Here is a 27124-nt window from a genome sequence, read left to right on the forward strand (position 1 = left end):
ATCCCGACTGCTCTGGCAAAGGAGGCGGCTCCGGAATCCCCACAGGGCGATGGTGACATCCTCGTGTTGGGAACAGGGCAGAGGAGGTGTTTGGGACAGGGGAGAAGAGAATCCAGAGCCTCCTGAAGGCCACTTTGGCCATCAGAGCAAGGAAGGTTGAGGCCCTGCCAGGTTCCTCTGGTGGAGGAAACCTGCTGGCGGGAACTGTCTGGGGTGTGTTCCTTATTGGTGGCTTTCCCTGGAAATTGTTCCTTGTGTGACAACTTGGACACTTAACCTTGTTGCTGTTGCTGTTGGTTTTATTGTCTCTCATTGCTGTTTCAGCAAATTGTTCTTCTCTCAGCCCTTTGGTATCTTTGTGCCCCCACGGGGAGCAAGAGGGGCAGTTTTTAGTGGCAGCACCGACACGAGTGGGTGCCCATGGGTGGGGACCCCCCGTGCCCCCAGTTCCCCCCAGTGTCACAGCACATTCCTCTAGATGTCACCGGATTCCTGCGGTCGCCCCTGGGGTCCCCGCAGCTCCGCGTAGGTCACCTGGGGATGCTGGAGGGTGGTGGCACGGGGGGACGCTGCGAGAGACACGGGCTGTGGGATCTGGGTGGGGTGACACTCGTGGGTGACGTGTCCCTCTGCGTGTGTCCCCCCATACTCACCCCCTGCCCTCTTGGTGACCATGACGTGGGTGTACAGCACCTCCCCCTCCTTTGGAGGGGGCGGGGGATCTGGGGGGCCCCTGAGGGAATAAAGGGGATGTGAGGGAGGGAATGGGAGGTCTTGAGGTTTGGGGAAAATAGGGAGCGTGTGGTTTGAGCCTCCCACTCACCTTTCCTGGTTCTTCCTGGCAGCTGCAGAGGAAAGAGGGGAGGGGTGACTGTGGGGTCCCCAGGGCCCTGAATGCTCTCAGGATTCCTGAACTCCCATGGGACCCTCAATCTTCAACAGGACCCTCATGCATCCCTGGAGCTACTCAGAATTCATGAACATCCTCAGGGTCCCGAATCAACTCAGCCTTAAGTACCAAAAGCCCAGGAGGGACAGAGACCCTCCCAAACACACCCAAGGTCCCTGAAAGAACCCCCAGCATCCCTGAACAACCCTCCAGCACCTCCCCAAGCTCTACAGCACCCCCAGCCAATGTCACAACTCTGGGATTGTGAATGCCACACTATCATTCCCCAATTATGGTTGGCCTCTACAGCTCCCTGGGACCCCCATCCTCCCATTGTCATCCACCCACACGGTGCCACCGGTTCCAGGCCACAATGACACCCACGAGCAGGAGCAGGAACAAAAGGGCCCCACCGACCCCTGTGGCCACTGCAAGAAACAGAGGGGAATCATTCAGGGTCACCCATCACCCCAGGGGTCCTGCACTTCCTGGTGACCCTCTGGGACCCCACCTGTGTCCCTGTGTGTCCCTGTGTCCTGCAGTGTCACGTCCAGGGCACCGGGGGTGATGGTGGCATTTGCCATGGGCACTTCGGGGACAGAGACAGGGCTGAGGGCACAGGGAGGGGCTGGCAGCCGGTGTGGGGGGACAGGGATGGGGGATGGGTGTGATGGGGGATGTCAGGAATGGGGTCATAACACAGAAGGTTGTGGGCACAAGGGGAGTAATAGAAAGACCAAAGAAATTTTTGTTGGGGACATGGAGATGCCCAATCAGGGGACCCAAGGAGGCTGTGGGGCTCCCTGTGCCCATCCCGCACTCCCTGTGCACCATGACATGGAGCCAGGTGTTGCTTTTCCCCACAACCCCCCCTCAGGGTGCAGCTGGCAGCTGTAATTCCCCGAGTGGGAGACCCCCAGGGCGGGCACCAGAAGCTGTGGGGACCCCTGCGGGTCTCCCACCATCTTCCCATCCCGGAAGAACACGTGCAGGAGGGGGCTTGGGGCCACAGGGGGCTGGGGGTGCTGAGGCAGCTGAGAGTCAGGGGCGACCCCTGGGTGGGCTCACGGGGACCCTCCAGCACTGGCACCAAGAAGAGCTCTGGGTAGGAGAGGGGAGAGGGAATTTCGGCCCTGAGTCCCTGGGGAGGGGCCAAAATTCTGTCGGAGTGGGGACTTTGTGCTGCTCACCGTGCACTGTCACTGTCACTGGTGGTGACTCCCTCCACCCCCAGGATCCCACCTTGCCTCTGCAGCTGTAGTGGCCACTGTGGCTCAGCTGCAGAGGGGACAGGGACAGCTCAGTGACATTGGGGAACACCCCCAGTTCCTTCCCCTCCTGGTAGAAGGACACCGAGGTGACCGTGGTATTCCACCAGCCCCGGCAGCGCAGTGTCACCGTGTCCCCCTCCAGCAGCGCCCGCGCCGGCACCTGCAGCACCAGCCAGTCTGGGGGACAGAGGGGATTCATCACATCACAGGGATCTCAAGGGTCCCGCTGACATCAGGACCCTCACAGAGTCACACCCAGTGCACCAGAGGTCATCAATTCCACAAACAGGGTCCTCTCGCTCTGGGATGCTCTGGGATGTCCCCAGAACAGGGGATGGGCTCTGGTCACACAGGAGGTGACCCATGGAGTGGAGCCCACCCAGAGCCCTCTAGGGTGCCCGTGGGTGCCAGGCTGGGGACACCCAAACCCCCCTCACCTTCTGAGACAATCACAGGGGGGGCTGAGCCCAGTGCCAGGTCTGTCACACTGGTAGGTGCCTTTCATGATGACAGTGACATTGGTGCGTCCCTGCTGCCCCCAGTGTTGCCCGTCCTTGTACCAGGTGGTGGCACCGGTGGATCCCAAGCCCTGGCAGGTCAGGGTCACCCAGTGCCATGGAACCGCTGGTGTCCAGGGGGGCTTCACCAGGATCTGGGTGGTCTGGGTACCTGTGGGTGACAGGGGACACCAGCCTGCCAGGGCCAGTGTGGGGCTGGGTACAGTAGGGTGGGGCCATGGCATCCCCTGAGGACTCACCAGCGAGGCTGAATGTCTGGGCTGGAAAGGAGAAGGAAGGGACAGGGCTGGGTGGGGGCGGCACTGTGCGGTCAGAGGCACGGGGGCAGGGGGAGTGGGGGCTGTCCCTGAAAAATGTGTCAGTGGTTGCATTGGTGTGGCACAGATGTCTCGAGGACAGGGACCCCACAGCTCCCCTCTGCCCCCTCCCCTCCCCATCCCCAGGGTGTCAGGCCCATGCCCAGGGCACTCACCCCACAGGAGCAGCGCCACCTTCCCGGCCATCCCGGTGTCCCCAGCCATGTGCACTGGCTGTCACTCGCTGCTGTGGCCACCGCTCCCCTGGGTGGTGGCTCTTTGGATGAAGGGGAAGGAAGCGAGGTCACGTCCGTCCCCATGCGTAGGTGGCCCTTGGTGGGGGCAGGGTGGCCAAAAGCTGGGCACAGGCTGTGGGCAGGGTGGGGACAGCCTGGGGAAATGGTGGGGGATGCCATTGCCAGGAGTGGGGGGCTCAGAGGATGTGGGGAACCAAGGATGGGTGTCCAGGAGAATGGGGGTCCAGGGGAATTGGGGTTTCCATGCCTGGTGGCATTCAGGGATGGGGGTGCTGTGGGAACATGGTCCCCAGGGATTTGGGGTCATGGCAAGTGGGTGCCAGGGCTGGGGGTGCATGGGGGAAAAAGGGGACCCTTGGGAATAGGGGTTCTGGGGAAGAAGCAGCCCATGGGATGGGATCAAGACAATGGTGGGGCTGGGCAATGTCAGTCCTGGGATGGGGGTCCCCAGGGAGGAGAGACCAAGGCAATGGGGGTCCCATGGTTGGGTTCCCAGGGGAATGGGGGTGCCAGGGATGGGCAGTGGCTGGGTGGGCACAGGGGTCACAGCTCCTTCATGGGGTGCCTCAGATTTTGGGGTGACCCAGAGCCCAGCACAGTCCCCACCCTGGGGCACCCCATGGCTCTCCTGGGAGGTTCTGTGTCTCTGCCCCCCACACCCCTGGGCTTTTTCCTGTCTCCCCGCATTTCCTGGCTGAACCATCCCAGGGAACAGCTGGGAGAATCCCAGGAAGGGAAAAAAGGGGTTGGGGGGTGCAGGCAGTGGTTTCAGGGCTGTAGGGGATGGGGCTCCCTGTCTGTGACCCCCCAACTCTTTCTCTTTCCTGCAGCGGTTTGTGCTGAGGCAAGGACATGAATTCTGTCCAGGGGGCACATCCAGAGGGGTCCAGCCTTTAGGGAAAAGGGCAGCTCTGCTGTGCTGACACCCGGCTCTTGTCCCAGCCTCTTGTCCCTGGGAGCTGCTCCTCGTTCTGGGGGTGCCACATCCTTGGGGATTCCTTTCCCAGACGTGGCACATCCTGGGGTCCTCTGTCCTGGGTGGGCCTTGAGCATTCCCGCTGTCCCCAGTGGGGGCCTGTGACCTCTGGGGTGCCCAAACTTAAGGAGGCATCTTTTATGACCTTGCCCTGATGATGGTAAATCCCAGGATCAAGCTGGTTGAATTCCCCAATGCCCAATTGCTTTGGACAATTTTGGGGTCATATTTTGGTCTCAGATTTTGAGATGGCTCAGAGCCCAGCACAGAGCCCACCCTGGGGCACCCCAGGCTTGTCCTGGGAGGCTCTGGGTCTCTGCCCCACAAATCCCTGGGCTTTTTCCTGTCACCCAAATTTCCTGTCTTAGCAATCTCAGGAAACACTTGATGCCCAATTGACTGTCACAAAATTATACAGCCATAGAAAAAAGGCATAAATCTTTTCCTATACCATTATTTTCCGAATAAAAAACAAACTCCTGAAAAACCATACTGACAAGGTATAAAATGCTCTGGTTTATAGAATCCTTTTAATCATTGCTTTCCCAACAAGAGGAAATCAAAACACAATTAACACACAAAGAAGTGGAAATAAAACCACGATAAAACCACAAACAAATCACAGTGAAATGAGACTTTTTGGTTCCTTTTAGCAGCCCGCTGCTGCATCCCACAGCAGCATTTGCTTGTGGATAACACAGAGGGTGGAATCTCCCTGAGTGTCCAACAGCTCCATGGGATTGTTCCCTGCCTGCTGGGCAGCAACCCAGCCCCTAAGGAAGCCTTTTCTTGGGGCATATTAAGGAACTCTTCCCATTTTGCTCATTCCCACCCTGAAACTTGTTTGACTTCCCATGGAGGAAGGGGAGAAGCTCTGTCCATGCTTGGGACAGTGCACAGGAATCTGTGGAAATGCCCCTGTGTGCCTCAGGGTCTGATTCCCTGGTAAATCCACTCCAGCCTGCCCTGAATTCCCCTGCCTGGGCACTCCCTGCTCCTGCTGTGACACCCCTGTTCCCCAGCCCCTCGTGTGCAGTCCCTGCTCAATATTTCCACACTTTTCCCTCTTATTTGGCAGCAAGAGCCCAACCCAAATAATAATTCCATGATGTTCCAGAAGTCTGCAGGTTTTCTTCAAGAAGGAGTGTTCCAGTCAGTTTGTTGAGCAGATTGTTTTTGTCTTTACAGTAGTTTTGTGGTTTTCGCAGTCCCTTGGGCAAGGGACAAAATGATCAATTGCTGCATTTCTGGACTGGTTCCCTCACAGTCGCCTCTGCAGTGGGGGTTTCCAGCCAGCCCTGCTCTGAAAACCATCAAAGGCCCTCACAGAGCCACTGCTTGGGCTTCCTTTGGGGTTTGTGCTTCTTGCAGAGCTGAGCAAACCACAGCCAGGCCTTCTCCCTCATAGAATTCTCACCTCTGCAGCAGCTCTAAAGCTGCCAGAATCAAAGCCAAGGGGGCAGGGGGGACCCTCAGGCGCTGGCTGCCACCTGGGGCTGGGCAGAGCAGGGCTGGGCAATGGCCATCCCTGTGCAGTGGGGCTGGGCCATGGCTGGGCCCCACACTTGCATTGACAGGAGCCTCTGGATGTGCCCCCCCAGGACAGAACCTGCCCCTTTCCATCTGACTCTCAGCACAAACGGCCTCTTCCTTCTTGTCCAGGAAAAGGAAAGTGAAAGTGTTGAGGGGGCACAGCCCAACACCTCCATCCCCCACAGCCTGCCTACCCTTCCTTGCATCCCCTGCTCCCCATTTGCCCCTCCCCTGGGTCCCCCCAACCCATTCCCTGCTCAGGTGCTCCCCGGGATTGTTGAGGTAGGAACAGGTGCAGAGGGGACGTGGCACAAAAGTGAGGAAAAAAAGGAAAGAAAAGCAATAAAAACACAAAAAAATCAAGGACAGTGGAGGGCACAGAGGCAGAGCTACCCAGGACCCCCCCCATGTGATGCCTGCACAGGAAACAAGCATCCCAGGGGGGCTTTGCTTGCTCTGGGTCACACCAAAATCTGAGGCACCCAGGGAAGGAGCTGAGACTCCTGTGCCCATCCAGCAGCTGCTCATCCCTGGCACCCCCATTCCCCTGGGAATCTAAACATGGGATCCCCATTCCTTATGTCCCCTCATCTCTGGGACCCTCATCCCAGTACTGTCATTACCCACGATGTCCATGGCCGAGCACCCCATTCCCAAGGAACCCTCTCCTGTTCATTCAATGCCCTGAAATCCCCCTTCCCCCATGACCTTGGTTCTCTCAGGAACGCCATTCCCATGGGACCCCCATTCCCCCAGCATCCCCATCTCATGACCCCAAATCCTGGAGCCCACGCTCACCTGGGACTCCTATCCCTGAGTCCCCCCAGCCCTGGACACCCCCAGACCCATGACTCCCCCCTCCTCAGGAACCACATTCCCCTGGACATCCATCCCTGGCTCCCTAAACCCACCGAGCCCCCCACTTCTGCAAACCACATCTCCAACCTTGTCCCACCCATCCTCATCCCCATTCTGTGCCCAGCTTGTGGCCACCCTGCCCCCACCAAGGGCCACCTACGCATGGGGACGGACGTGACCTCGTTTCCTTCCCCTTCATCCCAAGAGCCGCCAGCCAGGGGAGCGGTGGCCACAGCAGCGAGTGACAGCCAGTGCACATGGCTGGGGACACCGGGATGGCCGGGAAGGTGGCGCTGCTCCTGTGGGGTGAGTGCCCCGGGCACGGGCCTGACACCCCAGGGATGGGGAGGGGGCAGAGGGGGGCTGTGGGGTCCCCTGGGGTCCCCAATGCCAGCAGTGCCAGTCCATGTTACCCACAGTAGACCTTGTTGGGACTGCGACTGATGTAGGGTGGCTTTGGGGACAAGAACAGGTGGCAGGGATTTGGGGATGGGGATGTGGGCGCAGGAATGTGGGGACTGGCACCTTTGGGCTCAGGTAGCTCTGGGGATGGGGACAAGGGAACTGGGATGCAGGGACAGAAGGGAACAAGAACGGTGAGGATGTGGCCATGGGGATGGGATCATGGGGATGGGATCACGGGGATGGGATCATTAGCTGTGTCTGTGGTGTCCTCGATCCCAGTGCCCAGGGTGTCCCCAGTGTCCCCATGTTCTGCCTCAGCCCAGGGTGGCCTCAGTGTCCCTGTTCCCAAGGTGTCTGTGCCACAGGGATGTGGTGCATGGGTGGCTGTGACACAGACATGTCCCCCTGCCTCTCCAAATCTTTTTGAGACCACCCACACACACTTTCCCACAAAAACTGCTGTCCCAACAGGGACAGTTTTTGGGGACAGTCACCACACACTGCGCCCCTGTGTGCCTCCTTGCCTGTAGTGCCACCCTCACCCAGCCCTGTCCCTTCTCCCTTCCAGCCCAGACCCTCGGCCTCGCTGGTGAGTCCGCAGGGGATGCCATGGCCCCACCCCACTGTCCCCAGCCCCACACTGGCCCTGGCAGGCTGGTGTCCTCTGTCACCCACAGGTGCCCAGACCACCCAGCTCCAGGTGGAGCCCCCCTGGAGGCCGGCGGTGCTGTGGGACCGGGTGACACTGACCTGCCAGGGCTTGGGGGCCACCAGTGCCACCACCTGGTACAAGGATGGGCAGCGCTGGCGGCAGCAGGGACGTGACCGCCTCAGTGTCACCAGGAGTGGCACCTACACATGTGACAGACCCGGCACTGGGCTCAGCCCCCCCGTGACTGTCTTAGATGGTGAGAGGGGATCTTTAATGATCAGGGTGGCCCCTGAGAGGTCAGGGTGGGCTCCACTCCATGGGTGTCCTCACACCCCTCGTGTGGCGAGAGCTTGTGCCCTGCACACAGGGACATCCCAGTGCAGCCCAGTGCACTCCAGAGCACCCAGATGTCCCTGGTGCTATGGGCACCCACCTCAGAATGGTCTCATCAGTAAAATGTGACCTTCCTGTCCCACAGACCCACTGGTGCTGCAGGTGCCAGCGCGGGCACTGCTGGAGGGGGACACAGTGACACTGCGCTGCCGGGGCTGGCAGGAAAACCATCTCAGCAGGGTGCGATTTTACTGGGATGAGAAGGAGCTCAGGGGGTCCCTCAGGGGAACCGAGCTGTCCCTGTCCCCCCTGCAGCTGCACCACAGCGGCCGCTACCGATGTGAGGGCTTGGTGGGGTCCTGGCAGTCCCGGTCAGCAGCAGTGACAGTGACAGTGCATGGTGAGCTCCCCCATGGCTGGAACTCCAATATCTTGACAACCCAAAAGCCACTTCCCAGGGGATTCAGAGCCACAGTCCTCATGTCCCCTCTCCTTCCCAGAGCTCTTCTCGGTGCCGGTGCTGAAGGGTCCCCCCACACCCACCGAGGGGTCCCCCCTGACTCTCAGCTGCCTCAGCACCTCCAGCCCACTGCGGCCCCGAGCCCCCCTCCTGCACGTGTTCTACCGGGACGGGCAGGTGGTGGGGGGCCCACAGGGGTCCCCGCAGCTGCTGGTGCCCGCCGTGGGGGTCTCCCACTCGGGGAATTATGGCTGTGAGGTGCACTCCCAGGGTGGGGCCGTGCGGAAGAGCAGCGCCCGGCTCCGCGTCACAGTGCGCAGTGAGTGCGGGGATGGGCACGGGGAACTCCCACAGCCTCCTTGGGTCCCCCACAGTGCCTGGCATCGCCCAGCCCTCCCTGATGCCTGCTCTGGGGTACCCAACCTTTCCCGGATCCCTCCCTGGCTCCCACCATCCTTTCTTGGGTCCCTCACCAGGTCCCCCAGCCCCTACACGGGTACCCCCATCCTTCCCTGGCACCGTTTCCGTGTCCTGCCATTGCTGCCCCGGGTCCCTCCCCAGGTCCCCCCATTCCTGGCTCGTGTTTCCCTCCATCCCATATTGGGTCCCCTCACACCTCCCTGGGTCCCATCACCCCTCTCTGAGGTCTCCACACATTCCCCAGGTCACACCATCCCCTCCCTGGGTCCCCCTACCTGCCCTGGTGTTGCCCACATCCCTCTCCAGGTGTTCACTCCCTGATCTCCCAATCATCCCTCAGGGTTCCTTTCTAAGCACACCCCCCCCTCCATCTCTGCGCCTGCTCTCCATCACTGGAGTTCCCCTGCCCCTCTCTGAACCCCCTGGGTCCCTCACTGTCCCCTGGTGTCCCCCTCTCCTGCAGGGGTCCCTCCCTTGGGGGTGTCCGTGTCAGTGCAGCCCCCCGGGGGACAGGTGGCACTGGGGGACAGCCTGGTGCTGAACTGCTCAGTTACCATGGGAACAGGTCCCCTGTCCTTCTCCTGGCACCGGGAAGGCTCGGGGGCACTGCTGGGCACCGGCCCCTTCCTGGAGCTGTGCCACATTGGGGACAATGACAGCGGCCAATACCGGTGTCGGGTCAGTGACGGGGACAGCGTGGCCGAGAGTGACCCCCTGAATGTCACTGTCCTGGGTGAGCGGGACCCTCGGGCTGGGGATGAGCCCACCCAGAGCACTCCCCTCCCACCTTGCCAGGTGCCAGCCCTGTCTCTGTCCCCACAGTGCCTGTGGCCAATGCCACCATCACTCCCAGTCCCCAATCACACCAGGTGCATGCAGGTGACAACGTAACCCTGAGCTGCTCCGTGCAGGTGGGCTCATCCCCTGTCACCTTCACCTGGCTGCACAACGGGAAGGAGGTGGCCCAGGGTCCCCTCCTGGAGCTCAGTGACATTGAAGTGGGACAGTCAGGCACCTACCAGTGCGTGGCCACCAACCAGCTGGGACAGGACGGGCACCGCGTGTTCCAGGCACTCAGCCCTGAGCTGGCCCTGGAGGTGACACCTGGTTTACCCTGGGTCACAGGTGGGGTCACACAGGTGGGGTCACCAGGGAGTGCAGGACCCCTGGGGTTCAGGGTGACCCTGATGTGTCCCCCTCTGTTTCTTGCAGTGGCTGCAGGTGTTGGTGGGGCCCTTTCCTTCCTGGTCTTCCTCATGGCTGTCATTGTGACCTGGCGCTGCTGGCACCGTGTGGGTGGGTGACAATGGGTGGATGGGGGACCTAGCGAGCTGTAGAGGCCAACAGAATTGGGGAACCATAGAGAACAACCCACATACCGCCAATTGTGACTTTGGCTGAGGGTCCTGTAGGGTTTGGGGAGGTGCTGGAGGGTCCTGCAGGGATGCTGGGGGTTCTTCAGGGGCCCTGGGGGTGTTTGGGGGTCTCTGTCCCTGCTGGGCCTTGGGTTCTTGAGGGTGATTTGTTTGGGGCCACAGGGAGGTGCATGAATTCCGGTGGGCTTCAGGGATTCTTGGGGGTTTAAAAGGGAATTGAGGGTCCCGTGGGGGTACAGGATTCCTAAGGGGGTTCAGGGCCCTGGGACCCCACAGTGACTCCTCCTCTCTTTCCCCTGCAGCCGCCAGGAAGCAGCAGGAAAGGTGAGTGGGGGGCTCAAACCACACTCTCCCCTTTTACCCCAAACCCCAAGACCTCCCATTCCCTCCCCCACATCCCCTTTATTCCCTCAGGGCCCCCCCGGATCCCCCGGCCGGCAGGGGGTGAGTACGGGGGGGACACACGCAGAGGGACACATCACCCACGAGTGTCACCCCACCCAGATCCCACAGCCCGTGTCTCTTGCAGCGTCCCCCCGTGCCACCACCCTCCAGGATCCCCAGGTGACCTACGCGGAGCTGCGGGGACCCCAGGGGCGACCCCAGGAACCCGGTGACATCTACAGGAATGTGCTGTGACACTGGGGGGAACTGGGGGCACGGGGGGTCCCCACCCATGGGCACCCACTCGTGTCTGTGCTGCCACTAAAATCTGCCCCTCCTGCTCCTCGTGGGGGCACAAAGATCCCAAAGGGCTGAGGGAAGAAGAATTTCCTGAAACAGCAATGAGAGAGAATGAAACCAACAGCAACAGCAACAAGGTGCAGAGTCTATATGGGCAAAAAATGAATGATTTCCTTGGAAAGCCACCAAAAAGGAACAAACCCCAGACAGTTCCCCCAGAAGGTTTCCTCCACCAGAGGAACCTGGCAGGGCCCTGGACATTCCTTGCTCTGATGGCCAAAGCAGCCTTCAGGAGACTCTGGATTCTCTTGTCCCCTGTCCCAAACCCTCCTCTGCTGTGCTCCTCACAGAAGAATGTCACAAAAGCCCTGTGGGGTTCCCGGAGCCTCCTCCTTTTCCAGGGCAGTCGGGATCAGGCCATGGCACAGGGTGGGGTGTCAGAGGCAGGAAAAGTTTGATGTCTGGAGACATTTTGGAACACCTCCATGTGGCAGGGGTGGGTCAGGCCTGGCATTTGGTGAGACAGGGCCCCATCTGTCTATCAGTCTGTCAGCCATGGCGCACTGGGACAGTGTGACGCTCTGCCAAAGCCAGCTCCGGAGTGGCCGGGTGACAAGAAGTGCCACTTGGGAAGAGGGCCTTTGGTGGCCCAACTGCTTTAAAGGGCAGAGCATAAGGTAGCCAAGTCACTGACTGTGTCTCCTCTTGGGCTGTCTTTCCCATCCAGGCTGGAACCCAAGAGTTGACATCTCATTTAAATGAGAAATATCTACCAAGGAAATTGGGAATGTTTCTAGAATGGAAAGAAGACCCATCTCTAAAACATTTTTTAGTTTCAAAAATGATGGGGCTTCCAGGCAAAAGTGTTGGAAAAGGAATAATAGCTCTGTAGTAGGAAATTTATAAACCAGAAGAGAACAAACAACACAAACCCAGAACTTTCCCTCCCGCTCAGCGCTGTTGGTTTTTGTGGCAGTTATAACCGCGGCCAGCAGGGGGCGCCCCGCTCCAGCTCCATCCCCTCAGGGGCCATGGCGGCCTCGGGCGGGAGGCAGGAGGGCAAATCGCTCCTTCTGCAAACTCACGGCCACCAATCGGTCCCGGCACCACCACCGGCAGTGGGCAGAAGCCGCCAAGGCAGCAGGTTGGATCCCAGTGCCCACTGGCAGCGTAGCAGTGTCCCGGGGCCAGGCACACGCCCTGTGAAATACCCGCGACCGCTCTCCATGATCCCGAATGGAAGAAAGGCAGAGCCTGACCCCAGGCAGGTCTCGGGTCCACAGTAGCACCTCTGGTGGTTTTACACCACAATTCCTGCAAACCCTCAGCCTTTCACTCAGATGAGGAGGGCAGGAATGGAGCAGCTTTGGGGACACCTGGAATCCACACAGGGTCACTCCCCACAGCCCCACCACGGCCGCAGGGCCGACCCCCTGCTCGATATTTTCACACATTTACCTCTTTTCTGGAAGCCAAACCAGAACCCAAATGTTCTTCCCATGATATTAGAAAGGGCTGCAGGCTTGACACAGGTAGGAGGATGGACCCGGGCAGGTTGTTGAGCAGATTTTTGTGGGATTTGCAGAGTTTTTGGGGCTCTCTCAGAACTTGCTGCAAGGGACAAAATGATCAATTGCTGCATTTCCAGACTGGTTCCCCCACAGTCGCCCCTCTAGGCGGGGGTTTCCAGCCCGCCCTTCTCTGAAAACCATCAAAGGCCCTCCCAGAGCCACTGCTTGGGCTCTCTTTGTGTTTTGTGCTTCTTGCAGGGCTGAACAAACCACAGGCAGGGCCTTTTCCCCCCCACAGAATTCTCACCTCTGCAGCAGCTCTAAAGCTGCCAGAATCAAAGCCAAGGGGGCAGGGGGGACCCTCAGGTGCTGGCTGCCACCTGGGGCTGGGCAGAGCAGGGCTGGGCCATGGCCATCCCTGTGCAGTGGGGCTAGGCCATGGCTGGGCCCAAACCTTGGATGGCCACTGGCTTCAAGGAGCAGGAGTTTGGGAGCTCCTTCCTGCCTGGGGCTCCACTCCCCAGCTGCTCTTGCTGGCGCAGATCCTGCAGGGGACAAGCAAGAATGGAAATGTCTGGATCCCTCTGGAGCTGCCGTCCCCCAGGACAGGAGCCCCTTGTCCAGCATGTGTCCCCCCTGGGACAGGATCCCCCCAGGACAGGAGCCCCCTGGATGTGCCCCCCCAGGACAGAACCTGCCCCTCTTCCCCTGCCCTCTCCCCCGTGACAAACGTGTCAAACGGCCTCTTCCTTCTTCTGCAGGAGAGAGAAACTGAAAATGTTGGGGGTGTAAAAGCTGGACACCCCCATCCCCCAAAGCCTCCCCAGCCTTCCCTGCAGACCCCTCACCCCTGCTTCCCCCACCCTGGGTTTCCCCCTTCCATTCCCTGCTCAGGGCCTCCACAGGATCATCAAGGCACGAAATTGAGGGTTGTGAAATTGGGGGTAAAATTATGGAAGTGGAAATAAAGAGGGGAAGACTCCCTGAGGTCTATGGGGACACAGACCCGACCTTCTTGGAATCTACCTGGGGTGATGCTCCCAAACCACAAGCACCCTGAGGGGACTTTGCTGGAGCCAGCCAGGGAAGGAGCTTTGACCCAGGGGCTCCCAAGGCCACTGCCTATTCCTGGCACCCTCATTCCCCTTGAAATCAAATCATGGGAGCACCATTCCTTATGTCCCACCTTGCCTGGGACCACCATCCCAGTAATGCCATTCCCCAGGATCTCCATGGCCCAGGACCCCATTCCCAAGGAACCCTCTCCTGTTCATTCCATCCCCTGAAACCCTCCTTCCCCCAGGACCTTGATTCTCCCAGGACCCCCATTCCCACAGGGACCCCCATTCCCACAGGGACCCCCATTCCCTCAGCATCCCCATCCCATGACCCCAAATCCCTGGAGCCCACGTTCCCCTGGGACTCCTATCCCTGAGTCCCCTCCCATCCCTGGGACCCCCCAATTCTCCTGGACACCCATACCTGGGTCCCCAAACCCACCAAATCCCCCACTTGTGGGAACCCTATGTCCCGCTGTGTCCCACCCAGCCTTGTCCCCATCCTGTTCCCCACCTGCCCACAGCCTGTCCCCACAGCCACATCCCCATGATCCTGTGCTTGTGGCCACCCTGCCCCCACCAGAGGCCACCAACACATGAGGACAAGACCTGACCTCGCTTCCTTCCCCTTCATCCAAAGAGCCACCACCCAGGGGACAGCCACCCCCAGCAGCGAGTGACAGCCAGTGCACATGGCTGGGGACACCGGGATGGCCGGGAAGGTGGCGCTGCTCCTGTGGGGTGAGTGCCCCAGGCATGGGCTTGACACCCCAGGGATAGGGAGGGGAGGGGGCAGAGGGGGGCTGCGGGGTCCCCAGAGGTCCCCAAGGCCATCAGAACCAGCGCATGAGGTGACTGGGGTCGTGGGGTGGCTTTGGGGACAGGGAAAGGGGGACGGGAATGTGGGGACAATAACAGGGCGTCAGGGATTTGGGGAGGCAACATGGGGCAGGTGGGGGTGACCTGTGCCAGCACGGGGTGGCTGTGACATCCCCAGTTCAGGGGTGCCCACAGTGTCCCCATGTCCTGCCTGAGCAAGGGGTGCTGCAGTGTCCCTGTCCCTGAGGGGTCCATGTCACACAAGGACACTTTGGGCACATCCCCCACACCCCATGGCCTTCTGCCTCTGTCCCCATGGTGCCACCCCCACCCAGCCCTGTCCCTTCTGTCCCTATTCCCTTCCAGCCCAGACCCTCGGCCTCGCTGGTGAGTCCTCGGGGGATGCCAGGGCCCCACCCCGCTGTCCCCAGACCCACACTGGCCCTGGCAGGCTGGTGTCCCCTGTCACCTGCAGGTGCCCAGACCACCCAGCTCCTGGTGGAGCCCCACTGGAGGCCGGCGGTGCTGTGGGACTGGGTGACCCTGACCTGCCAGGGCTCGGGGACCGCCGGTGCCACCACCTGGTACAAGGATGGGCAGCGCTGGGGACAGCAGGGACGTGACCGCCTCATTGTCACTGAAGGTGGCACCTACACGTGTGACAGACCTGGCACCGGGCACAGCCCTACGGTGACAGTCTTACATGGTGAGGGGGGTTTGGATGTCCCCAGCCTGGCTCCTATGGGGACCCCAAGGGCTCTGGGTGGGCTCCCCTCCATGGGTCACCTCCTGGTGTTACCAGAGCCCGTCCCCTGCTCTGGGGACATCCCAGAGCATCCCTGTGCATGGAGACTTCTCTCTCACAATGGGCGGCTCCTGGTGCCTCCTGGTGCCATCATGACCCTCCTGATGGCCCTGGTGTGACAGGACCCCTCTGTCCCCCAGACTGGCTGGTGCTCAGGTGCCAGCACGGGCGCTGCTGGAGGGGGACACGGTGACACTGCGCTGCCGGAGCTGGCAGAACAAACCACTCACGGATGTGTACTTCTACCATGATGGGAAGAAACTGGAGGGGCTCCATGATGGGACTGAGCTCTCCCTTTCCTCCCTGCGGCTGCACCACAGTGGCCGCTACCTTTGCGGGGGCCGGGTGGTGTCACTCTGGAGAGAGTCAGAGCAGGTGACAGTGACAGTGCACAGTGAGTGCAGGGATGGGGACAGGGAAGCCCGACATCCTCTGAGGGTTTCCCCAGCACTGCCTGAATCCTTCATCCCTCCCTTTACTCCTCTCTGGGTCACCCCAAATTTCCCAAGTCCCTCTTGGTTTCCCCCATGACTGCCCAGTTCCCCCTGCAGATCCCTCATCCCTCTCTTTGTCCTCCCCAGCCCTCCCTGGATTCCCCACCCCTTCCAAGGTCCCTGCTCCACCCTCTGGTCTCTCTGCCTTCCCTGGGTCCTCCCATCTCTGAACCCCAAATCATTCCTTGAGGCTCCTCAGTCTCTTGTCTGGTTCCCCATCCCTGCCTGGGTCTCTCCCCCTTCCCACGGGGTCTCGCCATTGTCCCCAGGTCCCAACGTGCCTCCTAGGGTCCCCTTCTGCTCACTGGGATCCTCTCTGCTCCCCTCCAATCCCCTTCTTTCCCCTCCCGTGACCCACACCCCCCCTGGGTCCCCAATCCCTCCTGTGTCCCCCCATAGGGGTCCCGCTCTCGGGGGTGTCCCTGTCAGCACAGTCCCCCAGGGGACAGGTGGCACTCGGGGACAGCCTGGTGCTGAGCTGCACGGTGGCTGTGAGGACAGGTCCGCTGTCCTTCTCCTGGCACGAGCAGGGCTCATGGGCACCTCTGGGCTCCAGCCCCCTGCCTGGAGCTGTGCCAGGCTGGGGACAATGACAGCGGCCACTACCGGTGCCGGGTCAGCAATGGGGACAGAGAGGCCGAGAGTTACCCCATGAATGTCACTGTCCTGGGTGAGCAGGACCCTTGGGCTGGGAGTGACCCCACCCACAGCACCCCCATCCCACCTTTGTTTGTGCCAGCCCTGTCTCTGTCCCCACAGTTTCCGTGGCCAATGCCACCATCACCCCTGGTCCTCTGTCACACCAGGTGCGTGCAGGTAACCCTGTGACCCTGTGCTGATCTGTGCAGGTGGGCTCAGCCCTTGTCACCTTCACCTGGCTGCACAATGGGCAGGAGGTGGCCCAGGGTCCCCTCCTGGAGCTCAGGGACTTCGATGTGGGACATTCGGGCACCTACCTGTGCGTGGCCACCAACCAGCTGGGACAGGACGGGCACCGCGTGTTCTGGGCACTCAGCCCAGAGCTGGCCCTGGAGGTGACACCCTGGGTCTCAGGGCGGGTCACACGGGAACACCAGGGTTTTCAGGACCCCCGGGGTTCCAGGTGACCCCAATGTGTCCCCTCTGTCCCCAGCAGTGGTTGTGAATGTCAGCAGGACCCTCCTGTTCCTGCTCCTGCTCCTGGCTGTCATCGGGGGCTGTCACTGGTGGCACCACCGGGGTGGGTGACAATGGGGGGGATGGGGGTCCTGGAGTGAGGGGAAGCCCCAGAGTGGGGGCAGAGATTGGCAGCACCCAGGGCCCCTGTGCTGGGGGACATTGAGCCTGCAGTGACCTCGGCTGGGGGTCCTGGAGGATGTGGGGGCAATTTGGAGGGTCTTGGTTGGGCTCCAGGGTCATTGCTGGGTGGGCTTTGTGGCACATTGGGGTGGCACTGGGAGCTCCTGAAGGATTTTGGGAGCTCCTGGATGTCTGTGCAGGGATGTTGGGGGATCTTTCTGGCATCCTGGGGGAGTTTGGGGGTGCCTCTCTCTGCCAGGCTTGGGGTTCTGGGGGCTCAGAGGGTTGCGGACACCAGGGGGGTTGGGGGCCCTGCGGTGGTGCAGAAGTTCCAGAGGATTCAGGGGTGCTCAGAGTGTCTGGGGAGAATCAGGGATCTGGTGGGAATCAGGGCTGCAGTGGGGATTTGGGGGACCCCTGGGTGGTTGGAGCTGCAAGGTCCCAGGAAGGTTCAGGGGTCCCGGTGTCCCTCGGTCACCCCCTCCCCTTTCCCTTGCAGAACCCAGGAAGCTCCAGGACAGGTGAGTCGGGGCTTGGGCTGGGACTCCCCTTTTTCCTTCCCCAGACTACTGAGACCCCCCCTTATCCCCACAGGACCCCCCACTGGAGGAGAGGGCTGTGCTCAACACCCACATCATGGGCACCGAGTGGGCAGTGGGAGAATTCAGGGGGGACAGGGACACGTCACCCACAGGTGTCACCCCCCCCTCACCCAGGTCCCCACAACCAGAGTCAATCTCACAGCCCCCACGGGGGTCCCCCAGCCCTGCCCCACCTCGGGATCCCCAGGTGACAAACGCGGAGCTGTCGGGACCCCACAAGGGACAGTGGGACCCCTGTGACTACGAGAGCGTGCTGTGACACTGGGGGCACTGGGGGCACTGGGGGTCCCTGCCCCAGGGAATTCCCTGTGTGTTCCCCCCCTGGATCCTGTGCTCCCATACTCAGGGGTTGCCCACAACCCCACAACCCATGTGGGGCTGCCCAGAGCTCCTCGTTCCAGTGCTCCCAGTGCTCCCAGGGGCTCCCCATTCCCTCCCGCAGTGCCAGGGGGCACAGGATCCTTGTCCCTCTTATTGTACCCAAAATGCAGCTTTGTGATTAAACTGGGAGAAATGGTTTTTGTTTGTTCAGCTCTGCCTGACGAGCTCGGGATTAAGGAGGGTTCCAGTCAGGTTGTTGAGCAGATCCTTGTGGGATTCGCAGGATTTTTGGGGCTCCCTCAGTCCATTAGGAACAGGAACAAAATGATCAATTGGGGCATTTCCAAACTGGTTCCCTCACCCCTGCCCCGCAGCGGGGAAGGAGCTGCTGCTCCCTGTTTGTCCCCTCTCGGGGTGACACAGACCAAGGGCTCGGGCAGCTGTGGCGGTGCCGCCCCGTTACCTCGGGCACCGATCCGGCAGCTTCCGAGCCCCTCGGGCCCACCCCAGCTCAGCCCATCCCCGCCCGGTGCCCAAACCCCGCACCTGGCGCTCCCCGAGCGGCGTCTGAGCCCCGGAGCTGCTGCGGAGCCCCGGCCGGGGGGACTGGGAGGGTGGAGGGGACCGGGACCCCGGGGAGGAGCCCCCGGCGCTGCGGGAGCGGAGTCCCAGCCTCGGGTCGCTGTCGCCGGTCGCGGCTGCCATCGCACTGCGGGAGCCGGGACTGTCCCGGGCTGCGGGGACCGACGGTGTCGGTGTGTCCCGAGGGGGGATTTCGGGGTCTCACCCCGTCCTTTCCGGGACCCCCCGATCCCCCATCCCCCCGCGCCTCCGGGGCTGTTGGGGACGTTGGGGACAGCGCCGCTCGCTCCGGGGGCCGTTGGGGACATCTCGCGACAGCCGCTGCCGCTGCCCATGGCCAGGCCTGGCGGCAATCGCGACATCCGCATCCCCCAATGGCGACACGCGACAGCCGCCCCTGCCCGGGATCCGCCTCCCTCCATGCCGGGGACACCCCGGGTCCCGGGTCCCCCAAAACCCTCCTGGGGACACCTCGGGCCCCCCTGACCCCCCCGGTCCCTCCCGGGCTCGGCGGAGGCTCCGCAGAAGCTTCGGGGCTCGGAGCCCGCCCGGGGAGCGCCGGGTGCGGGGTCGGGCACCGAGGGGGCACCGGGAGGGGAACTGGGCAGGGCTGGGGAGGGGGGATCTGGGCACCGGAGGGATTTTGGGAGGATCTGGGGAGATTTTAGGGTGATTTGGGGGATATGGAGGGCATTTTGAGGTGCTTTGGGATTATTTTGGGGGCCATTTGGGGGATTAGGAGGGGTTTTGGAGTGATTTTAAGGTATTTTGGGGGTGATTCAGAGGTGATTTTTGGGAAGTCTTGTGAGATTTGGGGTGATTTTGGGGCAGATTTTGGAGAGTTTGGGGTGATTTGGGGGATTTAGAGGATATTTGGATATTTTGTGCAGAATTTGGAGGATGTTGGGGTGATTTGGAGGATTTTGGGGCAATTTGGGTTGTAGGGATTTTGAGGAGTTTGGGGGTGATTTTGGGTTGATTTTGGTGGATTTTCATGGGATTTTTATGGTATTTTGGGGGCGATTTTTATGGGATATTTTTGTGGGATTTTGGGAGAATTTGGAGGGGATTTTGGGGTCTCACCCCATCCTTTCCCACAGCCCGAGGGCTGCTCCAGCCCCATCGTGCTGCTCCATGATGTCACCAATGTCACCACCGCCCCCAGAGCGCTGCCCTCGCTCTGGGACAAACCCAAAAGTATCCGAGTCATCACCAGGACCTGATCCAGGAGCTCATGTGAGGCTCCCAAAATCCAACATTTTCCCCCCAACATTTGCTATTTCCCCCCTCCCCCGCCAAAATCTAGGATTTTTTGCCCCAAAATTTGTGATTCTTTCACTGAAAATTCAGCATATTTTGCCCCAAAATTTAGGAATTTTTTGCCCAAAATTCAGGAATTTTTTGCCCAAAATTCAGGATTTTTTCATTGAAAAGTCAGGGGTTTTTTTCCTCCAAAATTCAGGATATTAAAAAAAAAACCCGGATTATTTGGCTGAAAATCTGGTGGTTTTTCCCCCCAAAATCTGGGATCTTTTTCCCCTGTCACTGATCTTGGCCCTTCAGAATTCCCAGGGATCGACCCCTGGCCTCGCTCATCATTGGCACCGATGAATTCCAGCGGATCCAGGAGGAGGCTCAGCCTCCGCGGCAGCTCGCGGATCAGCTGCGGATCCTCAAATCCCACCAGGACGCGGCTTTTGAGGGCATCTCCTGATTCCCTGAGCCCCAATTTCCCAATCCCAAATTTCCTGATCCCTCTTTTCCTGATCCCAAATTTCCCAATCCCACTTTTCCTGATCCTGATTTTCCCGATCCCGCTATTCCTGGTCCCAAATTTCCTGAGCCCGATTTTCCCTATCCCAAATTTCCCAATCTCCATCTTCCCAATCCCAAATTTTCTGATCCTGCTTTTCCCGACCCCACTTTCCCTGATCGCACTTTTCTGATCCCAACTTTCTCCCAGTCCCAATTTTCCCAATCCCACTTTCCCTGATCCTGATTTTCTGGATCCCATTGTTCCTGATCCTGATTTTACTCATCCAGGGAATGCCCCGAGATGTCCTTGGGAATGTTGCCAAGAATGGATCTGGGAATGTCCCCGGGAATGCCTTGGGATGTCCCTGGGATGTCCCCAAAATGTCTGCGGGCTGTCCCAGGGATATCCCTGGGAATGACCCCCAGGAAGATGCCGGGAATGCCCTGAGCTGTCCCTGCGATGTCCCCGGGCTGTATTAACATTGTTTGTGATTCTCTTTATGGTACAGGAATCATTGAGAGAATTCAGCACTCATTCCTGAAGGAAGTCTCTAACAAAGTTCTTTTTCTGTTATTACCCTCTCTGTACAACTTTTCACTTCCCAGGTCTCAGCGATACAACCTTCTGCACTTTGGATCACACACCCCTCTGCCTGGACCTGCACTGGAAGGTGATGTGAAGGCAGATGGCCTCGCCATGACAGTCACTATACCACAAAAGTTAGGGCAGGCCAAACTTTCTCATGATTTCTACCATCAAAATGCCTGAGCACTGGGAAAACAATTCCATCTGACTTTGCCACAAGCACGGGATGTAGGGAATCCTTGCTCACAGTGTCAGCAGACTCTTTCTTTGCCACAAATGTTAGGTACAAACTCACAAGGGTTGAAACCTAATGACATCTGGCAAACAGATGTAACACACTTCTCGAGCTTTGGGACATTTAAATATGTCCATGTTCCTCCTGATACCTTTTCTGGATTGATAGTAGCAACAGTACACAAGGGTGAGAAATCCATGGGAATTTGATGGGAATTTCCCATGCCATGGGAATTTGATAGGAATTGGGGAGGGGAATTGAAGGATTCTAAATGCCTGGAATGCTTTCATTCCTTGGGAATATTGGAGGGGAACTGCAGGATTCAAAATTCCCAATGTCCAGAATGCCAGTATTCCATGGGAGTTCCATGGGGAATTTGGGAAGGGAGCTGACTCATTTGAAATTCCTGATGCCCAGAATGCAATTATTCCATAGTTTTGGTGGGAATTTGGGAGGAGAACTGGAGCATTCTAAATTCCCAACACTCAGAATACCCTTATTCCTTGGGAATTTGGGAGGGGAACTGAAGGATTCCAAATTCCCTATGCCCCAAATGCCATTATTTCATGGGAATTTGGGAAGGGAGCTGCAGGATTCAAAATTCCCAATGCCCAGAAGGCAATTATTCCATAGTTTGGGGGGAATTTTGGATGGGAACTGGAGGATTTGAAATTCCCAATGCCTGGAATGCAGTTATTTCATGGGAATTTGGGAAGGGAACTGGACGATTCTCAATTTCTGATGCTCGGAATGCAATTATTCCATGGGAATTTGGGAAGGGAACTGAAGGATTCAAATTTCCTGATGCCCAGAATGCCATTTTTCCATGGGAATTTGGGAGGGGAGCTGGAGGATTTGGGATTCCTGGTGCCCGGAATGCAGTCATTCCATTCTCCAGTTTTGGTGGGAATATGACATTGGAGCTGGAGGATTCAAACTTCCTGACACCCAGAATGCTGTTATTCCATGGGAATTTGGTGGGAATCTGGGAGAGGAGCTGGAGGATTTGAAATTCCCAACACTTTGAATGCCATTATTCTGTGAGCATTTGGGAGAGGAGCTGGAGCATTCAAAATTTCCAATGCCTGGAATGCCATTATTCCATAGTTTTGGGGGGAATTTTGGAGGCGAACTGGAGGATTTGATGCCTGGAATGCCATTATTCCATGGGAATTTGGAGGGAGAGCTGGAGGATTCAAATTCCTCATGGCCGGAAAGCCATTATTCCATGGGAATTGGGGAGAGCAGCTGGAGCATTCAAAATTCCCAATGCCTGGAATGCCGTTATTCCATGAGAAATTGGAAGGTAAATGGGGGGATTGAAAATTCCTGACATCTGTGCCTCTCATGTGCCTTTGCAGCTGCCAAAAGTGCAGTTTTGATCTGTGCTAATCATGCTTGTGCCAAACATTGGCACCAGTGCTTGTGCATTTTGATGGAAAAAAGCATGACTCAGTTTTGCTTGTTCAAAATGTTTGGCAAAGTGTTTGAAAAAACCATTGTCAGTTTGTCGGCTCTCGCATTTCCTTCTGCCATGAATCCTGGAAGTGAGGAACCCTGATATGAGAGACAAAATATTGGTTAGTTCTGAGTGTCAAAATTGTAGAAAGACATGAAAGCCAACAATATCATTTGTAACATCCTTTAAAACTGATGTTTCTATTCTTTTAAGAATACTAGCAACATAAGATAAATCTGTAATTAAATTCAAAAGTTCTGAAAAGAGCTGAAATGCTCTAAACTACTGCAGCCAGTTCAACAATCTGAGGAGAGCCCTCTATTGTTTGAACATCTGACTCCCATGTTTTGGTTGTTTGATTTTGCCATACTATTACTGATTTGTGTGTTTTCCCTGCTCCATCAGTGAGGAGAGTTATAGCACTTAAAGCTCCTCACTTAGCATGGGTTTTTCTCTAAAACTTAATTTAGCTTGCAACAATTTGTGGCCTGGGTAATGAATAGAACAAACACCTGAATAATTTAGCGATGCAATTTGCAAGTCTGAATTTTGCAAAGCCCAATCAACCCTTTTCACAGGTAAAGAAATAAATACAAAATCTTGGCTTGCCATCGTTAGCAATCTCGTTCTGGCTCTAATTATGATTTCAGCTGTCATCTCCATGGTTGTAAAAATTGTTTTTGGAGACCTATAAGGAAGAAAAACCCACTGTGTGATTAACAAAGGATCTTTCTCAGAAGTGTTCCATTGAAAAATGAGACCATAAAGTTGCATTTTTTCTCCTAACACTGCAAGAAATGCAGTGTCTATGGAATTCTACAAGATTCCCTTACTTTTATTTCTAGCTTTACAAGAAAAGAGTAAGATGTTGGAGTCAACCAAACTAAGGCATAGGGTCAGCTGGACTTCACACCAAACAAACCAAGCCTGATCTTCAAGGTCTGGGAAACATTCATCTAAATCAGGGCAAGCCTCAGATCTCCTCCCAAGAGCCTTTGGAGTAGTTATGCTCATTAGTCCAAGTTCCACTCCCCTATTGGTTACATGTGTTCCATATAGAGTATGGTTTCTAGAATGTTCCACCCCCAAGACTATATATTCTTACCTCTTCCTTGTTTGTGGCCCTTGGAGCTTCTCCCTATGTTGTGTTCTGTTCCTAAGCATAGTTCCCATTTTTATTTCTCATTTAAAGTAATTTCCCTGTTGGGCACTCCATTGTTCCCTCTCCTTCTCTCCTATTTTGCACCACGTTCACCCTGAAGTCAGGGGACCCAAAGGTTTGTCACAGCCACCCTCACTGCGACAGCCCGGAGCGCTGTCAGGCAGTGCCGGGATCCCGGCTGTGGTTCTGGTCCCCACAAGTGAGGAATGGCAGCCCCAGGCTCAGACCCAGGCAGAAAGCCAACCAAGGGAGAGCAGAGGGAGGGCACCCTTCCAGTCTCTCTTGGGCATGGCCGCAAAACAGCCTCTGCTTCTTCTTCCTCCACCTGTGTTTGGGCTGTGCAGGTGGCAGAGCCAGCCAGGTTGTGCTCTGTGTTCCAAAGCCTGTTGGGAGCGGGCATGAAAAGCGCTGTGTGCACAGCACAGAGTCCTGGAAGGTGCTGGCAAGAGCACCCTGCAGGAACAGGGCTCTGGTCCCTGGCCAGGAGCAGCCTGGTTTTGGTGCTGTGAGCGCAGGCAGGAGCTGAGGCAGGTGAAGAGGCAGCGGGCAGCTTGTGTTTGTAGAGGACCTGGGGCTGCACGTCTGAACCTGCACCTGGAAACTCACTTGGGGGAATAGGAGCTAGAGCTGGAGTGCCTGTCCTGAAAGGACCTGAAGTCATTCAGCCTTGCCAGCTTTTCTTAAGGGTGTGTTGGTGTTCCCTAGGAAAGCTGCACATTTGGGGAAACGCCTTTGGAGGAAAGGGGCTTGCTTCTCAAGGAAAGAGCTTCCCAGGGAGCTCCCAGTGAGGCTAGTCTGTGTCACCCTCTGGCTCTCTTCTGTGCTCCTTTCAGTCCTTAAGGCCTGTTGAACTTGGCAGAGGGGCACGGAAAAGGCAGTGAAGTGTAGGTTTGGAATCTGCCTGGACCTGTGGAAACCAACCCAAGCACCTGCAGCAGGGTATGTTACCCCCTTTGGACAAAGGTGTGAGCAGGAGCATCTCTGTCCAGCCATGAGCCCCAAAGCCCTCTGTGAGAGCTGTGAATTAAAAGGCCTTTACACACAGACTTTTCACATCTTTCCTGTCTGCTGTGTTTCAACTCTTGGCAATATGCATTTGCCTCCTGCTTGGTGGGAGCTGCTGTGAGCCAGGGCAAGCACAGAGCGCGGATGTGTGGGCCAGGGAGTGCGGAGAGTCTTGGCTGATCTTGGTGTGTCCCTGGCCTAGGAAAAGGCCTCCCAAGGTGTCCTGCTCATTGGCTCACCCTGTGCATCTTGGAGAGAACAAGGCAAGGATTTCTGGCAGCTGGGAATCAGCCAGCCTTAAAATGGGGGTGTGTGGTGGAGTGAGCCCAGCTGAGACAGGCTGAGAGAAGTCCAGTGCTCCTTGCTCCTCTCTGCTGAGCCGGGAGAGTTTGTCTGCTTTCGGCATGGCCCTGGCTGTGTGTCAGGGCTGCTGCGTGGACACGAGACAGCCGGTCCTGTCCCGCTGGGTGCCAGCGGTGCCTGGCAGCAGCCCTGCATCCACATCAGGATGCTGGCCAAGAGAGGCCCTGGAAGCTGAGGCAGCTGATTTGAAGCTTTTGCGGATACGCACAGGGGATGGCCAGAAGCGTTCCCTCAGGATACAGCAGTGCTGAGGGGTCTCCCCAGAGCTGCCTGATGCCACCCACTTCTTGTGGCAGCAGTGTCTTTTCTGTGGGATGTTCTAGCTCCCCCAAGAGTGAAGAAGGAGCGGGAGAAAGAGCTTGCCAGGCTGCTCTGGATCCTTTCCCAGCAGGCCTGCCAGAGTGGAGAAGTACGAGCTGAGCGCAGATGTGCCCATGGAAGAGCCGTGCACGGGAAGGCTGGCTGGCAAGGATGACCCAGGAACCATAGTCCTGGCAGGCTGGCTTTGCTCCAAGCCAGGGAAGGCCTTGGAGCAGATCCTCCTGAGTGCCATCCCACGGCAGGTGCAGGGAAGCAGGGGCCCTGCTGGAGGCTGGGAAAGCTCTGCGGAGGGACGGGCAGAGCTGGGGGTCCTGGCGGGGTGTTGAGGGCTTCTCTGGGGGTGTTTGGGGGGTGGGTTTTGGGGAAGGAGTTTTCTGGAAGGTGAGAGGTCTGGGCTTGAATTTGAGTCCCTTTGAAGGCAGCATCTGTGCTTTGGCACAGCTTTGGTTCTGGAGGGCAGAAAAAATCTCTGTGACTATTTCTTTTCCTGGTCCTGTTTCTCCTGCAGGGAACAAGAGGGGAGAGCTGTACTTTCTTGGCCACTTAGATATCAGTACTGGGGGAGGATTAGCCCTTTTGCCATCTACTCATTTGTTTGGGTTACTCTTGTAACGCTGAGTGGTCTTTCATTTCTTGAGAGCTTTTATTCCTTTAAGAGAATGAGGAGATGATCATCCCTTCTTGGAAAAGCACTTGCCAATCAAAGAATGGCCTTCTTTTTGGCTCTGTGTAGTGTTATGTTTGGTCAAGTGACTTGCAGTGGATGATGTTAAGGCAAAGGAGTTGCTGCTTTGAGAAGGGAAGAAATTTCCAAAGCATTCCCATTCTCATGGCTATTCACTGGAGAAGTTTGCAACTTTTGCAAGTCCTTGAGTTGAGCAATGGGAAGTAAAGCTTTCCTGAAGTGAGGATTCTTAAATGGCCCGAGCCCACAGAGCAGGGCAGCATTTGCTGATGTTTGGAGCAGTTGCAAGAGATCCTGTGGGGCTGCCTTAGACACCTGGGTGAAGGGATTGCTTCCAGCCTGGGCCACTTGGCCGGGCTGGGGGCGGCCCCAGGGCAGGCGGCAGTGTGTGCAAGGGCCCTGGCTGGCACGCTGCAGCAGGGACAGCGTTGCATGGAATGGAAGCCAGTGACCAAGGGCCCTTTGTGACACGTGGGAAATAGAAGCTTGCCCGGGTGCTCGGAACAGGCGACGGGACAGAAGGGGACAGAGCGGTGCCGTGAGGAGCCCCCGCACAGCTCGCTCGTTCCCGTCTCAGCCGGAGCTTTTCCGCAGCGTCATTCCCGCAGCTGAGCTCGAGGCCAGCCTGCGGGACTCTGTGACTCGGAGCTTTTCTGAGGCATCTGCCATTCCTGCGGCCAGCGCCATCAAGTCCAGATGGTGGGATTTGGTCACCTGAATGGCTTAGGAGGAGTCTCCTGTCATTGTGGCAGGAGCCCTCAAGAGCAGAGTGCAGGACTTGCTGTCCTGCAGCCTTCCTGAGGTTTGTCTGTCACAGGTGCCTTGAAGGCACAAGTGCAGTTGTTGACTTGGCGATATCCTGAGGCATCTCTCTTGAAGGCACCCTCAAGAACAGACTCTGGCATGGCAGCCAGATTGCCCAGCTTGTTGAAAGTGTTCAGGGGGGAAAAAAAGAGAAGCCCTGGAGCCGCCCCAGCACAAGAGCCTGAAGACCCGGAGCAGATCCAGACGCTGCAGGATGGTGAGTATCAGAGCTGGGCCACAGGGCTGATGGCTACAGCCAGCTTGGCCCCATGCCATCCCATCCCATGCCCTGGGGACATGCCCATGCCCATGGACAGGATGGACGAGGGGCAGAGCAGACAGCCCACAATG

At 57.9% G+C, this 27124-nt stretch overlaps 1 protein-coding gene across 1 annotated transcript; it reads left to right on the top strand.

Moving 5' to 3' along the window:
* Nucleotides 1-6443: 6443 nt before the first annotated feature.
* Nucleotides 6444-20112, top strand: LOC143696217 (Fc receptor-like protein 2). The gene is made up of 16 exons (XM_077191925.1): nucleotides 6444-6452; nucleotides 6804-6885; nucleotides 7572-7592; nucleotides 7681-7911; nucleotides 8134-8388; nucleotides 8489-8767; nucleotides 9332-9601; nucleotides 9691-9993; nucleotides 10081-10164; nucleotides 10547-10568; nucleotides 10659-10688; nucleotides 15262-15486; nucleotides 16146-16285; nucleotides 16748-16834; nucleotides 17393-17414; nucleotides 19962-20112. Exons 1-16 carry the CDS (start codon nucleotides 6444-6446, stop codon nucleotides 20110-20112), a joined length of 2211 nt encoding a protein of 736 aa, XP_077048040.1.
* Nucleotides 20113-27124: the final 7012 nt, after the last annotated feature.

This window comes from Agelaius phoeniceus, chromosome 31 (assembly GCF_051311805.1).
Source record: "Agelaius phoeniceus isolate bAgePho1 chromosome 31, bAgePho1.hap1, whole genome shotgun sequence".
In the NCBI taxonomy this organism is placed as follows: Eukaryota; Metazoa; Chordata; class Aves; order Passeriformes; family Icteridae; genus Agelaius; species Agelaius phoeniceus.